Source organism: Balaenoptera physalus (assembly GCF_965194825.1).
Source record: "Balaenoptera physalus genome assembly, chromosome: 6".
NCBI classification, from domain to species: Eukaryota; Metazoa; Chordata; class Mammalia; order Artiodactyla; family Balaenopteridae; genus Balaenoptera; species Balaenoptera physalus.
The window spans coordinates 78,590,350-78,606,026 of NC_138885.1; the positions used below are offsets into that span (position 1 = coordinate 78,590,350).

The window sequence follows — 15,677 nt, forward strand, 5'->3', positions numbered from 1 at the left end:
TTCAGGCCTGATATGATAAAAATCAGTTATTACAATGTATTTTTTTTCCTCCACAGTATGACCTTAGCAATATATTACCACATAAAGAACAGGTGAGCTCTTTTAAAACCTATCTTGTTATTCCAGCTAATTAATTTACAAGGTATCAAGTTTAGTGTTAGGTAATAACTATAGATGTTACTGGCATAAGCTTTTATTATTAGAGTGCTTTTATTACAATATAGAAGTGAATCATTTATTTTTATCTTAGGACCCTTAATTCTTAGGTTACTGAGCATCCCAAAGAGTATTTGTTTATATGGGTTATATTGATAATTTACTGTATTAGAAATTGAAATTGAGAATTTAAAAAATTAAATCCATTGTATGTTAAAACAGGGTTTGCCTTAGCACTACTGAAATTTTGAGCTAGATAATGCTTTGTTGTGGGGTGTCGTCCTGGGTGTTATAGGATATATAGCAGCACCCTTGGCCTCTACTCACTAGATGCCAGTAGCACCTTCTTCCCTCCACATTACGACAACCAAAACTGTCTCCAGCCATGGCCAGAAGTCCCCTGGGGGACGAAATCACCCCTGATTGGGAACCCCAGTGTTCAACATAAGTCATTTTTTTTTTAATGAAAAATAACTATTTTCCACAACAAAAAATATTGAGAGAAAAGTATCTCCTCAATAGAAGACAGCTGATTCTCATATCTATTCTGTCTTCAGTCATTTGTTTTGAAGAAACAATATGAAGAAGATCCAGCCGCTTGCAGATATATAGTTGGAAAAAGATGTATTTTTAAAGCCTTCAGATAATTTGGTATATTCTTTGATACTGTACCAAAAGTCTGCATGTGCTAGTTTCTTAAATTAGTTAAAATGGAATTCTAAATCATATCAATGAACTTGTAATAAATACTATGTTAAATTAATACCCATTGATCTGTCATGCATACTGAGTAGATCTTTTTACCTGTACCTGACTTTATAATATACATTGGTCATTTGGAAAGTATTGGTTCACATTTCTTTAGACAGTGTCAAAAACTCACTTTTGTTAGTATCACCACCAGTCTTACCAGAAAAGTCTTTTAAGTGTTGAGAAGTTGTCAAGTTCACAATCGAAGGTAGAAGTTTCCCAAAAATCCTGATATTTTTAGCTTGATGGCTTGAATTTTATCATTGGCAACAAATAACTTTAGAGTTATTTTCCTTGAAGTGACAGGCTCACTTTGTTCATTTTTGAAAGAATGACTGTGCCAGTTGTACATTCAAATAACGATGGTGTTCGATGAAAAAAGTGTTTCAAATAAAGATGGTGTTCTATGAAAAAAATGACTTACTGCCAAGTCACAAGTGCTTTTCCTTAACACAGCCATATTTCAGTATGTAAAAGTGCTTAATGCATACTTTCCACTTATTCAGAATATTAAAAAGAAGGACCAAGGTTTAAGAACACTATTAATTTTTACTCTTTTATCAAGGATGTTCTTAAAGCAGATTTTTTAACTGCAAGTGGCAGTGAATAATTGAATGACTTCTAATTCAGTTTGGTACCACTGCCTTGATTCATGCTCAGAAACCAGCAGTTTTACCCACTTTTGCTTTTATACATCCATAGCAAATGTCACACAATGTGACGGGCAGGTAGTGTCTTAGTATTCTTATAAAAGCAGTTTTGACCTCTTGGGCCTCCTGAAGGAGGGGATAGGGGAGAATCCCAGAGGCCTGCAGACCACATTTAGAGAACCGCTGTTCAAATGAGCGCAGTGTATTAGTGTGGTGAAATTTTAAATTAAAAAGCCTGGTTTCTTTTAAAATAAAAAGACAATTACATTTTTAACTCAAACTATTTAAAAGAGACAAGAAGAAATACACAATAAGAATATAAAGAACTAAAGAGAAAAAAACGGGAAAAAACCATGAATCTCATATTCACATTGATTGAAGTTAGAAGAATTTATTGCCCACCACCACTGCTTTATAAAATGTTCTTGCATATTCCAGTGTGAGGTTAGAGGAGTGAAAATATATTGGTTTACTAGCATTGCCTGTTAGGGAGGGTCAGTGCTTATAGAGGCAACTCTGGCTGGTTGTTGTAGAAAAGATTTCACAGAACTTGATGTGCTGAGTAAAAATAGGTCAGGAAACCTTTCTAAGGGTGGAATCCAGGAGAAGAATTTATAAAACTGTTTGCTTTGTTGAAGGTTAAGCTTCCTCTACCCCTCTCTCTACTCCTAGCAGATATTTTACTAAGATAGTAACTCCTGAATTAATTTTTTAAATGCACATTCTTATTTTATAGAGATGCAGATAGATCCTTGGATATTTTTGATGAGAGATTACATCCACTCACAGTAAGTGTCAGTTTTATTGAAGTGGTATTTTTCTCTTATACAGTTGTGTTTATTTCATGCTGATTTGCTTTGAAATTAATTACTAGAAGAAAATTACTTCCTCCAGTTCGAAGTCAAATTCATCTTCCTTTAAGTCTTCTTCCCCACGCCATGTTGTGTCTAGTCATTTTCCCGAAGGCGTGTTGTATAAGGGGTTGATGGATATGAACCGAGTTGCACTTTGTGTGAATAGTGAGCAGGTAAGTAAACATACCCAAGTAACAGAAAATGTATCTTTTTAAAGGATGATTTTCCATAGCATCAAACAATATAAATATTTGTAAATAAACCTAATATGATAAGGCCTCTAAGAAGAAAATTAGAAAACTGTTTACATTTTAAACGAATTAAAATGACAAAGTTTTAAAATTCACTTCTCCGGGTGCTCTGTGGCCACACGTGGCTGGCGACTGCTGTACAGGACAGCACATTCTTAGAGCCTTATGGTTACAGGACACTGGAAATGTGTTTTCAAAGTTGATTACAGAAAAGTATGACATATGGTGATCAGCAAGACTTTTGAGCCTAAAAGTATTGGGTTGGCCAAAAAGTTTGTTTGGTTAGTGAATATATTGTTCAATAAAATGCTTGGTGAAAATGAAAACTGTGTCTTTTATTTTTACTTAAAACCAAATGAACTTTTTGGCCAACCCAATAGTTTACATTTGGTTAGAATTCTGTGGGGAGGAACGTGGAAATACATAAATTTTCTGCGGTTGTGCCTGTATTTTTCTTTAATGAATGGTGGTGAGTACTGGATCACTGTGGTATTTTAGGATCCCATTGTTTATATTTAAAAGACTACAAGACATGTCACCCAATCAAAATTATTTTAAGGGGCACGTGGGCCCAAGTGTGAAGACTGCTATATCTTAAGGGTACTTTTAAGTATTTTTCTTCCATGGATACTTAAATTGCATTTTTTCTCCTTTCAGCGAGAAGAGATTCCAGAGGAATACTTCGAGCATGATCCTGAACACAAATTCATTTACAGATTTGTTCATGCTCTTTCTAGTGACGCACAGCTAACTGCTGAAGGTGCAGTAGTAACTTTGGTAAGATATTTTTTCTCTCATAAAGCATCTGTAGAAATTTCTGTCTTGTACACATGGTATGGTCCTGTTTTTCCCAAATGAAAGTAGGTTCCTGAAATGATCATTAGAACTTTATTAAGAGAAACCTATCAAAAGAAAGTAAAGTATACACATTTGAGCTTTAATCATCATTATGATTTAAAACGTTGCCATTGCTTTTCTCATCACAAAACAATTGCTATTAAAGGCAGCAGGAGAGATTTCCGGTTTCTCCTTCCACACCTGAGGGGACACACGCACGCACAGTGCACACACGCACACACAGACGACGCATGTGGTGGTGGTGGGGCGGGGCAATTACTGAGCGCTCTGGTCCACAGGCAGAAACAGGTTCCGGGCAGTTTGAAGCTGAGTCCCAGACTGTACTGCCTAGGCAGTTCTGATGTGTGTCCTGACTGAGGACTACTGCCCTCAGTTCTCTGTTCCTTGGATAATGGATAATGGTGTTAACCATCCCTGCATGTGAAGTTGCCCAGGACTAGGGTGCCAGTAGGACTTCAGAAGGCTTTACTCTAGTTAGCCTGCTAAGCTACAGCTGTGTAAGGACCTTTTTGTCATCCATTCCTAATTCCTATGGTAAGATTTTATCATTTGAATAATAAATCATATTCAAGTGAGAGGTAGTTGGGATTGTTTTACTCCTCCCTATAGCAAACCTGTAGGGGGGAAAGTCAGCTGCGTGGTCTGCAGGGAAGGAATACTTAGGCCACTCACTGCCTGCTCCTATCAAGGCAGAATTTAGGACAGGAGGCTTGTCCTTTTGAAAAGAGACCCCTCAGTGGGTACTGGATCAGACACAGGCCTTTTCTTGGAGCTACAGGCCACTTGGAGTGCTTAGCACATGCTTGAGAGAGGCAGGAATGGTGCTTGCATATGGAGAGCTAGGAAATGCAGGAAGGAGAGTATTTGGGTTGGAAGAGGGGCATTTCTTTGTAGACAAGTTAAGCTTGATGTACCTGCGAGACAGCAGAATGGCAGTGTCTAGTAATCATTTGAATATATGGGATTGGAGCATGAATCTGAGCTAGAGGGAGGGAATTAAGTGTAGCTGTTCAAATGCAGAGAAAGTATGTAAAATAAAAAGTGGGTAGAAGATAGATCCTACTAGGGACTGTCAGCACTTAAGGGACAGATCCCCAGAGGAGTGGCTACAGTGGTAGGAAACCCAGCAGAGAACCCTAAGAGACACCAGGAGAGGTTCAAGAAGGAGAGTATGGTCCAAACGCTAAATGCTACCAAGAAGTTGCTCATGTCATAAATACCATGTCACTGAATACCTACTCTGTGTCACTTTTCTACATGTGGGGGGTGGAGGAGAGAACAAGTTGGATAAATAAAGTTCTTGCCTTTATGGAGCAAGTGTGGAAGACGTAAATTTTTTTTTTTTTTTATCGGAGTACAGTTGACTTACAGTGTTGTGTTAGTTTCAGGTGTATAGCAAAGTATAAGTGTTTTTTTTTTAATGAGTGTTTTTTAAAAGATGACTATTTCAAGTAGTGGTAAAAAACCATGAAGAGAAAGCAAGGTATAGGGATAAAGTGATTAGAGGGGCTTACTAGAAAGCTCAGGAAGAGCCTCTTTAAAGAGGTAATGTTTGAACCCAGGACCTGGCTGAACTGAGGAAGATCAGGTACGCTGGCATTACGGGCAGAGGGGACAAGTGCAAGGCTCTGAGACAGGAACTTGTTCTGTGTGTTCAAGGAAAAGCAAGGTGGCCATTGTGATCCGAGCGGGGAATGAGGGAAAGAGCATAGGTGATGAGGTCACGGAAGGACAAGGCCGTACCGCACAGGGCCTCGTAACTTGCAGGCCACGGGAAGAAGGTATTTGTTTGATGGGAAACCTCTGGCAGATCTGGAGCAGGCGCGTAAAGTACTCTTAATTTAAGAGGCTCTCCTGGCTGCTTTGGGGAGAACAGACTGTAGTCTGTTGGGAGGCAGAGAAGTTAGGCAGTGGCAGCGATACAAGTCAGAAGTGACAGACAGAAAAGCGGTCAGGGTACCAGTGAAGGTAGAGGTAACAAGAAGTTCTAACAGATTGGAGCAGGATACACTCAAGTGCAGGTTTTTGGTCTCAGCGACTGGGCGTGTGGCAGTGCTCTTTCATTTATGAGGGAAGGCCTGGGGAGTGGAGCTCTGGGACGAAGAGCTCTGGGTTGTTTGTGTGAAGGCACCGGTGACCACGGCAAGAGTAGTCTCTGTAGAGTGGTAGCAGCAGGAGGCTGACTGAAGTGGGTTAAGGAGAGGATGGGAGATGAGGAGCTGGCCTCAGCCCTGAGGACGCCGTCTAGGGGCAGTGGGGGACAGGCTGGGGACATGGAAGCATTCACACCGGAGGAAGCCTCTGACAGAGAGGGAGAAGTTGTTCAAAAAGAGACTAACTGTGGGCACAGTGCTCTGCAGAAGTGAGGTGGGATCAACTTCATTCATAGGAGAGTTAGCTTCAGTGAAAAGAAAGAAATCTCGCTTCCTCCGAGACAGGAGGGCAAGTGGGATAAATGAATATCGGCACGTGTACCAAGTTTGCCAGTACAAAGGTGAGAGGAAGTTGAGAGATTGCCAGTGTCGTTTCAGTGCCTCTGATTAGTCCCATAAAGTAGAGAGTTGAACCTTGTGGGGAGAGTCGTTCTTAGGGTACTAGAGAGTGCTGAGTTCTTTGGGGAATGGGAGCCGAATTTCACTAAGAACATATAATCTCAATACCCGTGTTTGAAAACACAGTAGAGTTTGGAGGGCATGGGCGAATCTGAGCTGTCAATCTGATAACCCTTCAGAGAGTAAACAGACTCTTTAAAACTGGACATTTTTCTTTTTGTCAAATGGCATATACACTCTTCTACAGAGGTAACAATAAATCACAGCTTACCTCTCTAATCTTTGCTCAGCTGTTAACTCCATCCAGTTCTTTGTAGGGTAGACATTTGATACATGTAAAAGAAACCATGAAATCATCTCACAAACCGGCAGGTTTAGAGGAGCCCCAGGGATACAGACACAGGCAGGTCTTCCCACCTTAAAACCAAAAGAATTGACTAAGCTGCAGATTATGTAAGACAGAAATGAATAATGAAATGATAATGGAGATGTGAAAAATTGGGGATATGAAAAGGACTACCCTTTGTATGCGTGTTCCTTAAAAAGGCACTAAAATATGGGAATACTTGACAGTTGTAAAGCCCCTTTGTACTGCCTGTCCTGCTGTGCCACGCAGCAGCCACCGGGAGGCTCTCTTGACCACCAGTTTTTATCTTCAAGTTCATGCCACAAAAGGACTGGTGACTGAAGAGAAGGTAAAGATGTGCTCAGTCTTACCAGAATTTTACACACTCAAGCGTTATGTAAAATCGCCATGCAACCACCACCAGTCTTGTAGTTAACATTGCACGTGATAGGCACTCAAGCATTTACTGAACAGTTGAAGTCGACACTGGGCTGTATGTGCTGCCCTTGACAAGTGGGAAGGTAATAATACAATGCGTGTCTTTAGAATGCCCTTTGCTGAGATGTTCTTTCATTCCTGTGACCAAAATTGGGTTGGAAATTCACACGGGCAGAGTAGAAATATCAGACTAACAGAAATATCTGACTTACAACTGTGACCTGGCCTCTGGCCTTGGCTTGGCTGAGCAAAGTGTTTGTAGAACCTAGGAATAAAAGGGGTGTCAAAAAGAGATGAAATCTGTCATTCCTAACAATTCTTATCACAGCACTTAAACTGAACTAAAATCAAAGATCAGTGCTCTACTTTTGCAGGTTTACTTAGAAAGGCTTTTAACTTATGCTGAGATCGACATTTGCCCCACTAACTGGAAAAGAATTGTTTTGGGAGCCATTCTTCTTGCCTCCAAGTTTTGGGACGATCGGGCTGTACGGAATGTGGACGACTGCCAGATCCTCAAGGACGTTACAGTTGAGGACATGTGAGTTTGTAAGGTTACCGTGAACTTTCTAACCATTTTCCAATACCTCATTTGCTCTCATAAAGTTTACATTTTTAAGAAATGTTACATTTTAAGAAAGGTTACCTTGTGCAGAGAGCTGAAATAGACATAAAATTACAGCCTTCTTTCTATCTAGCTGTAGTATAACAATTTGTATTTCCCCTCATTAATTGGTAGGTCTTGATGTGTTATTGTTGTAATATTCTGCTTGATAAATTGAAATTATTTTTCTGGTGGTTTTTGCCAAACGTTTTACAAGCTCACTACCAGAACAACATGGTACAGTAAGTAACTTGACAGCTTTCTTAAAGCTGTCTACCAGGTCCAGTCCATTTTTAAGGGGCACATGCCTGGTCTTTGAAGCAAGTGGCCACTGTTAAGGTCTTAGGGCCTCTAGACTACTGACAGGTTATAATTTCAACCTGAGTCACACATTGTGTATTTGCTTTTGCTGGTCTTTTTCTCCTTTTTATCTGAGGTTCTGTTGTTACAGAAACTATGATGTACAGGTAGCCACATATAAAGGTTTCAGATCCCTGTGTTCCTGTCTCCTCCCCTAAAGTCTGCTGAGTTAGGAAACACCTACCTCTCAGGTAGTCCGGGAAGCATCCCTGGGGCCTCACCCAGGGCACTCAGCAAACATAGCGGCACTTTGTGGGGCCTTGAGTTAACTAGGCAGGTTCTCCTCACAGATGGCACGCTCACATTGGCATGAAACGCCAGGCTTCCAATCTGGCTCTGGTGAAGGGCCCCAAGGGTGGGAAGCAGGATGAGCCAGAGAGGTAATTCCAGCAGACTCTCGAAGTGCCCGCTTGACAGTGAACCTGTCTTTGTGGGTGGCATTCAGGAAAATGTGAAAGGACACCTCTTGATTATATTGGACAGCAGAGGCCGATCAAGGTGGCAGGCAGGGGCAAGAGTTTGTTTTTGTTACCTTTGCCCCTTACTCTAGATAATTCACAATTACCAAAGTGCATATTTACAGCTGAAGAGAGGAAAGTTGTGACTAAGAGAAGGGACCAGTGACTGTCAGTAGCTGTCAAAGTGGCTTTTGGTGAAAATGCCCACTTTGGCGATCATGTAAACCAGGTGGTCGTGGTGATATTGCTGGTAGCAATCTTAGCAAACAGTGTAACAGCAGATAATGAATTTGAAATGAATAGAAGTACTTTTGGAAGTTGCAGAAACTAAAGTGACGTTGACCAACACTATCATCAGTCTTTAAACTGGTCCCTTGAAGGAAGGAAAATTTGTAATCGTGAACACCATCCCTGCCAAGATGGCAGCTGAAATTTTCTCAGAATCTGCAACTGAGCTGACTGGGGCTCTGGTTCCAGGTACAACATCCGAGAACATGCAGGGAAACGTGTGGGTGTTCATAGACATTGAGCCCAGGAGCATTGGCGGCACTGTCCAGCTATGAAGAGACTAATTCTAAACAACGCTTTTCTGTGTAGAACGGAGAATCACCAGGAGTTATGTTTATAATAGGCTGCTTTTGTTTATGATCTTTGGGAGTTGGAAAGCATTACAACAAAGTGTTTAATACACATTTGTTTCATCCCTCTGCTGTTGACTACTATTTGTAATGGTCTCATTTTGAGTCTGAATTGAAAAATTGCTGTCTATCAGCTTTTCCTTAAAACTTTCTAACATCTCTGTGTCTTGTTAAATATATATTTCCCTTCAAAAGAGTAAGTTAAACTGAGCAGCTGCTGTTCAGACAGTTTGCTGCGCCTGTAAGTGGTAGGCTCTTCAGCCACCTAGCCATTTAAAAACAGCAAAAAACACAGAAGATGCATATTCTGTAGGCATAATGCTTTTCTTCAGTGATTAAAGCTCTATTAATAGACATGTTAATCCTATGAAGTACTGTATTTCCACACAATTAAAATGTATTAGTGGAGAAAATATAAAAGGGATAGTGAAGTGCATTTATTCCTGTAGTAAATTAAGTCCTGATTAGCTGATTATCAAAACATTATCTGATTTACATTTCTATAGACTTCTGGCCGTATGAACAGGAAATTAATTTTGGAAGTAGGTTCAGTTAGGTTTAAAGTTCAACAAATGAGAAACCTCATTTCTGCTCATACTCTGCTCTCCATACAGGAGAACATGGAGCATTTGTTGATTTATCCAATGGATAAAATATTAACACTTTAAAACCAAGAAACCAAATGTGTTGTAAAATAAGCCACTTGCATGTTTGTTTGGGTATTTATCATTTTTATCTAATCAACTCTCTAAAGTGATTGCTGTGAAAAGTGGTAAGATTTACTCTAACTTTATATTTATTTACTTAAACATTTGGCAAGCAAATGGCTGGATATGGTCATATAGCAGAAGCCTGCTCCCAGCACTCTACTTTCCCACTTCATTGAATTCGCCCTCTGTGGGCGTGTGCAGTCTGTCCTGGCAAGGGGCGGTAGGTCTGAACATTCTGGGCTGCTCTCCTAACACCGGGGGCAACAACTGCTCTATCAGAGGTCGTATCGTAAAGTGGGTTTAGTCTAGCTGAGACATAATCTTACTGCCTTCCTAAGCTTAAAAAGTGCATCCTGTCCTGTCATGGTGATGACAACTCACCCTAGTAAGGTTTTAAGGTGAACAGAAACTTGCATTATGCCCTTTGACACAGCCCCATGCACGGGGTGGGGGTGGGGGGATTCCCTTTCCCATCGAATGTAGCTTATTTATTTATTTACTTGAGATGAATCCTTGTTGCCTCAAGAGTTTTCCCCCCTCAGAGATAATAGCAGTGGCTCTCGATGGATCCATTTGTTGCCGTGGTGATGTGCCCACTCCTTTTGTTGGCTCGTCTCTACTTCAGTAAGCCCCTTCCTGTCATCAGCCCGGTGAAAACGTCTGCAAGTTCTTCAGAGCTAATAAACAGCATACATCATTCCTTTCATCTGATCACTAGAGCGGGGCCTCGTGAGTGAGTGTGGAGCATGAATCGTACAGCTGCGCTAATGGAACTCTGAAGAATGAGCCCCTGAGTCAGCAGCATGAGTGCATAAGAGGGCCATAACCTCTTCCCCCTTGTCCCAGACTCAAAGTGCTGGGATGCAGAAAGGACCACAAATAGCTGTACCTTGTTTGAACATTAGGGTATTAATCCAGCTGGGTAGCCATTATTTGTTTCAAAACAGTATTTAGAGCCATCCTAGTAGCTCAGAATGGTATTTTTGAAGATAGCCCAGTTGACTAAAATTGTCCTGTGTTGGTTTTGTCTTCTCCTCCTCCCCCAGGAATGAGATGGAAAGGCACTTCCTGGAGCTACTTCAGTTTAATATTAATGTTCCTTTCAGCGTGTATGCCAAATACTACTTTGACCTTCGCTCCTTAGCAGATGACAACAACCTGAATGTTCTATTCACTCCTCTTAGCAAAGAAAGAGCACAGAACTTAGAGGTAAGGCTGTGAAATCACTAACTGGGGTTTTCTGTCAGCCACCGAAGCCACACCTGTAGCTAAATTATATTAAGCAGTGATTAGGAAAATGGAAAGCTGTTAACAGTTTGAAGAGCTTATTGACCCGTTGGCATCATATTTCCTGTGTCTTTTATGGTTTATACAGGGATCCCACATTATAAAAAAAAAAATTGTCTCTTCTGTAACCATAATTCAGAATACTTTAAATCATATTTAATCTGTTCTTAATGGTTTTCCATTTGAACCTCTACACTTACATATAACCATACATGAATAATTTCTTAAAATTGTATCCCTAATCATATGTACCTACATAATCTACTTACCACTCTTAACTGTCTTTTTTTTTTTTATATAATTGATGTTTTGGACTATTTCTACTGTCTTGATATTTTTAATAAATAAATAAATGTATTTATTTATTTATGGCTGCATTGGGTCTTCGCTGCTGCACGCGGGCTTTCTCTAGCTGCGGCGGGCGGGGGCTGCTCTTCATTGCGGTGCGCAGGCTTCTCATTGCAGTGGCTGCCCTTGTTGCAGAGCACGGGCTCTAGAGCGCAGGGTCAGTAGTTGTGGTGCACGGGCTTAGTTGCTCCTCGGCATGTGGGATCTTCCCGGACCAGGGCTCAAACCCGTGTCCCCTGCATTGGCAGATGGATTCTTAACCACTGCGCCACCAGGGAATTCCCTCTTAACTGTTTTTTACTCAGCTTGCAGTTCGTGTGTGTGTGTGTGTGTGTGTGTGTGTGTGTGTGTGTGTATGTGTATCACAGTTCAGTCCCATGAGTTTATTAGACAAAGCATCCGTGGCTAACCTGAGAGACCTATACTTGGAAGGTATAATGTGGATTCAGATACTGGATGTAGAAAGTACATGAGTTTTTAATATAAATGGTAACGTACATGGAACAAAGTAATACTTATGGCTTATGATTTTTGGTGGGTATACAGCAAAATTCACAACTGAAATGAACACATTTAAAATTGATACTTTCTGTGGTACCTTGGTGGTACTTTAGAATAAGATGTTTTTCTACCATAATTTATGTGCAAGTGAAATAGCACCTTTCAACGCTTGTCATTAGACCTCTCCTACCTTCAGCACATACCTACCTGATTAAAATTTTCTTAGAGTATGTAATAACTAATGAAAACTGAAGAGAAGTTGAATAGCTGAGTAAACACTGATTTTGCCCAAGTGTATGTCCATTACGTTTAAGGATCACGTGTGTAGGTAACAGATGATATTGCTATTAGGAGCCTATCATTAGGAACCCAATTTTTAAGTAACTCTAAGTTATTAGGGCAAGTTACCCCTTGCCCCAGCAATCTAATCATAGCCCTTAAAGGTTATTACCTTAGGGAACTGTCAGTTAGTGTAGATATCAGCTATCCAAAGTAGCAGTAACTATGAACTATCTAAACGAATGTAGATGTGTGGCTTATCAATGATGCTTTTTTTGTTTTTTTAAGGTCCGAACATTTTTTTTCCCCCCTAATTATACCTATGTTCTACCTGATTGACTTTCCTAGGCCATTTCCAGATTGTGTGACGACAAATACAAAGACGTGTGTAGAGCTGCTATGAGAAGGTCTTTCAGCGCTGATCATTTCATTGGTATTCGGCGCTCCAATGCCATCCTCTCTTAAGGGAGAAGTGAGGGGTTGTAACATCATAAACCCCTCGAAACAAGGCCTGGAGAAATATCACCTCTCCTGCTCAGAAACCAGCAAAGTTAGTATTTTCACCTTAAAGAAAGACATTGAATTCAAGAGACTCATGGACAAGCGAAGATTATGCTCATAGGAAAGAACGGGACCTCGTCAATGTAACACGCTCTTCTGTCCTTTTTATTGTAAACAGAGTTACAAACACCACTCCAAAGCTAAAAGCTCCCAATCCACGCACAGATATCTGCTCCCAATCCACGCACAGATATCTGATAGCTGTGAGCTATGTGAGGTTTTTTAATTAATAGTTTAAATTTTTAGACTTTAAAGACACTAACTATATAACTTCTATGTTTTTCTTGCCTCACTGTCCCATACTGCTGCATATTCCTTTAGGATCAATGCAGTATTAACATCAAAAAATGGGACTCCAAAAAAAAAAAAAGAAAAAAAAAAACAAAAAAAAACAAAAAAAAACAAAAAACAAAAAAAAAACAAAAAACCAAAAAAACACAAAAAAAATAAAAAAAAGAAAAAAACACAAAAAAAAACAAAAAACCAAAAAAACACAAAAAAAATAAAAAAAAGAAAAAAACACAAAAAAAGAAAAAAACACAAAAAAACAAAAAAAAGAAAAAAAAGAAAAAAACACAAAAAAACAATAAAACAAAAAAACAAAAAAAAGAAAAAAAGAAAAAAACACAAAAAAACAAAAAAACAAAAAAACAAAAAAAACAAAAAACAATAAAAAAACACAAAAAAACAAAAAAAACAAAAAAAAGAAAAAAAACAAAAAAACAATAAAAAAAGAAAAAAACACAAAAAAACAAAAAAACAATAAAAAAAGAAAAAAACAAAAAAACAAAAAAACAAAAAAAAGAAAAAAAAACAAAAAAACAATAAAAAAAGAAAAAAACACAAAAAAAAACAAAAAAAGAAAGAAAAACAAAAAAAGAAAAAAAAGAAAAAAGAAAAAAAACACAAAAAAACAAAAAAACAATAAAAAAAAGAAAAAACACAAAAAACAAAAAAACAAAAAAAGAAAAAACAAAAAAAAATAAAAAAAAGAAAAAACACAAAAAAACAAAAAAAAGAAAAAAAACAAAAGAAAAAAACAAAAAAAACAAAAAAACAAAAAAAGGAAAAAAAACAAAAAAGAAAAAAAACAAAAAAAAAGAAAAAAACACAAAAAAACAAAAAAAAAAAACAAGAAAAAAAAACAAAAACGAAAAAAAAACAAAAAAAAACCCAAAAAAAAACCATGGGACTCCTAACAACTCATAAAGCCAAACTTCGGAACAGACTGTTGTAGCATCGTTAGGTTTTGCAGGGTTCTTCCTCCCTACTATATCATTGAAGCTGCTAGTCATTATTGGCAATCAATTTAAACCAAAAAGCTGCTGAATAACACATGTCATCCAATTTCTTTGCAGGCAGTACTTATTAGCATATTAGCATGTTTGCGATCATAAACAGAGAAAGTAGGTTATTTCCTTCTATTGGGTCCGTGCTGCATTTCTTGTTAACTATAATGGTGCTTCTGATTTTGTGATGATTTTCCTCTTTGTTATATACTTGTATTAAAGGATATTTTCATAATTCCAGCCAACATGGTGGTCCAGTAATTAACAAGCCGGTGATGAAATAGAAGGTGTCCCAAAAGTCTTACAACAATTTTAAGCTTTAATATAGTGTGCTTGGATACTCCAGAACACTGTCGCAGAAGTATAAATGCTAGACTGGCAAAACATCACTTGAAACTTTAATCGAATTTCTTCTAAACTCATTTACTTTTGTACATTTTAAACATTAAGCTTTTATTTTTTTATTTTTTATTTTTTTAAATGAATTAATTTATTTAATGGCGTGTTGGGTCGTTTCTGTGTGAGGGCTTTCTCTAGTTGTGGCAAGCGGGGGCCACTCTTCATCGTGGTGCGCGGGCCTCTCACTGTCGCAGGCTCTCTTGTTGGGGACACAGGTTCGAGCCCTGGCTTGGGAAGGCCCGTGAGCCACAATTACTGAGCCTGCGCGTCTGGAGCCTGTGCTCCGCAACAAGAGAGGCCGCGATAATGAGAGGCCCGCGCACCGCGATGAAGAGTGGCCCCCACTTGCCACAACTAGAGAAAGCCCTCGCACAGAAACGAAGACCCAACACAGCCATAAATAAATAAATACATAAATTTTAAAAAATAAAAAATAAAACAATAAACGCTTAACGTTTAAAATTTACAAAACTAAATGAGTTTAGAAGAAATTCGATTAAACTTTCAAATGATGTTTCGTAAGTTTGTGGCATTTATACTTCTACAAGTATCAAAGCTTAAAATTGCACTAAGACTTGAGGGGATACCTCCCCTCCTCTTTTTAAAATAGTCCTTTGCAAGGCTGGGCTGCTTACCTGCTTGATCACCTAAGTTTCTTTTTTCTAGATTTGGTAAAGGAATTATGAACAACAGTGTTAATTCACATGTAATAAATTGAAAAGAACTGGACCCTAGTAGTAGTGACAGGAGAGTAAGTGATACGAAACAGCTTTTCTATCCTGTGTGTTAACCTGGCTGTAGGTGTCTCACTTCAAGTTCTATTTAAGAGGAAACATATAAACCTTAGGAACCCTTACCTCAGGCTTTAAAAGGCAGGCAGGTCCAGTAATCAGTCTTTTTGGAGATTGGTAACGATGTCACCTAAACTTGAAATATTAAAAAAAAAAAAAAAAAAGTGTTCTCAACTATGTGAAATCTTTCTCCTCCTACCTTCTCAAATGTAATCCTAGGAATTTTGCCTGTAAACAAAGCATTTCTGGGCCAGAAGTACTTTCTCTCTTTATAGCAAGGCTTCACATTATACTGAGTGCTGCAGGTTCCATCATTTTTAAGGGACAGAGACATAAATGATAAATTATGGTGTATAAAATACTACAATCTACCACCTCAAAAAATATTGTTTATGGAGTTTGGAGCTTGGAAATTCAAGTACTGATTGCAGTTTTATTTTGAAAAGAATGCTACAACTTATGTGGTTTTTCTTCCTCATGTTTATATTAAAAGAAAAGCTAATAAACTCTGTTTTAATTAAAATATATATGGCTACTGTGTTTGTAACACTTCTCACTGTTCACATAACATTACAACTCTGCCTAACTCAAATGTTT

The 15,677-nt window shown here is 38.6% G+C and overlaps 1 protein-coding gene and 1 long non-coding RNA gene across 3 annotated transcripts in view; one reads left to right on the forward strand and one right to left on the reverse strand.

Moving 5' to 3' along the window:
* Positions 1-14,008, forward strand: part of LOC309663223 (cyclin-Y-like protein 1) — a 34,960-nt gene extending 20,952 nt beyond the window's left edge. The window contains exons 4-8 of one of the 2 annotated variants that reach the window (XM_082466846.1): positions 57-92; positions 3,319-3,438; positions 7,230-7,396; positions 10,672-10,834; positions 12,389-14,008. In XM_082466846.1, the coding sequence (XP_082322972.1) occupies positions 57-92; positions 3,319-3,438; positions 7,230-7,396; positions 10,672-10,834; positions 12,389-12,505 (603 nt within the window). In that variant the 3' untranslated portion in view covers positions 12,506-14,008. Of the gene's footprint in view, positions 1-56; positions 93-3,318; positions 3,439-7,229; positions 7,397-10,671 lie in introns of those variants that run through there. The other variant, XR_014265153.1, reaches the window with a different exon arrangement.
* Positions 1-15,677, reverse strand: part of LOC309663239 — a 150,260-nt gene that overhangs the window by 3,270 nt on the left and 131,313 nt on the right. The window lies entirely within an intron of this gene.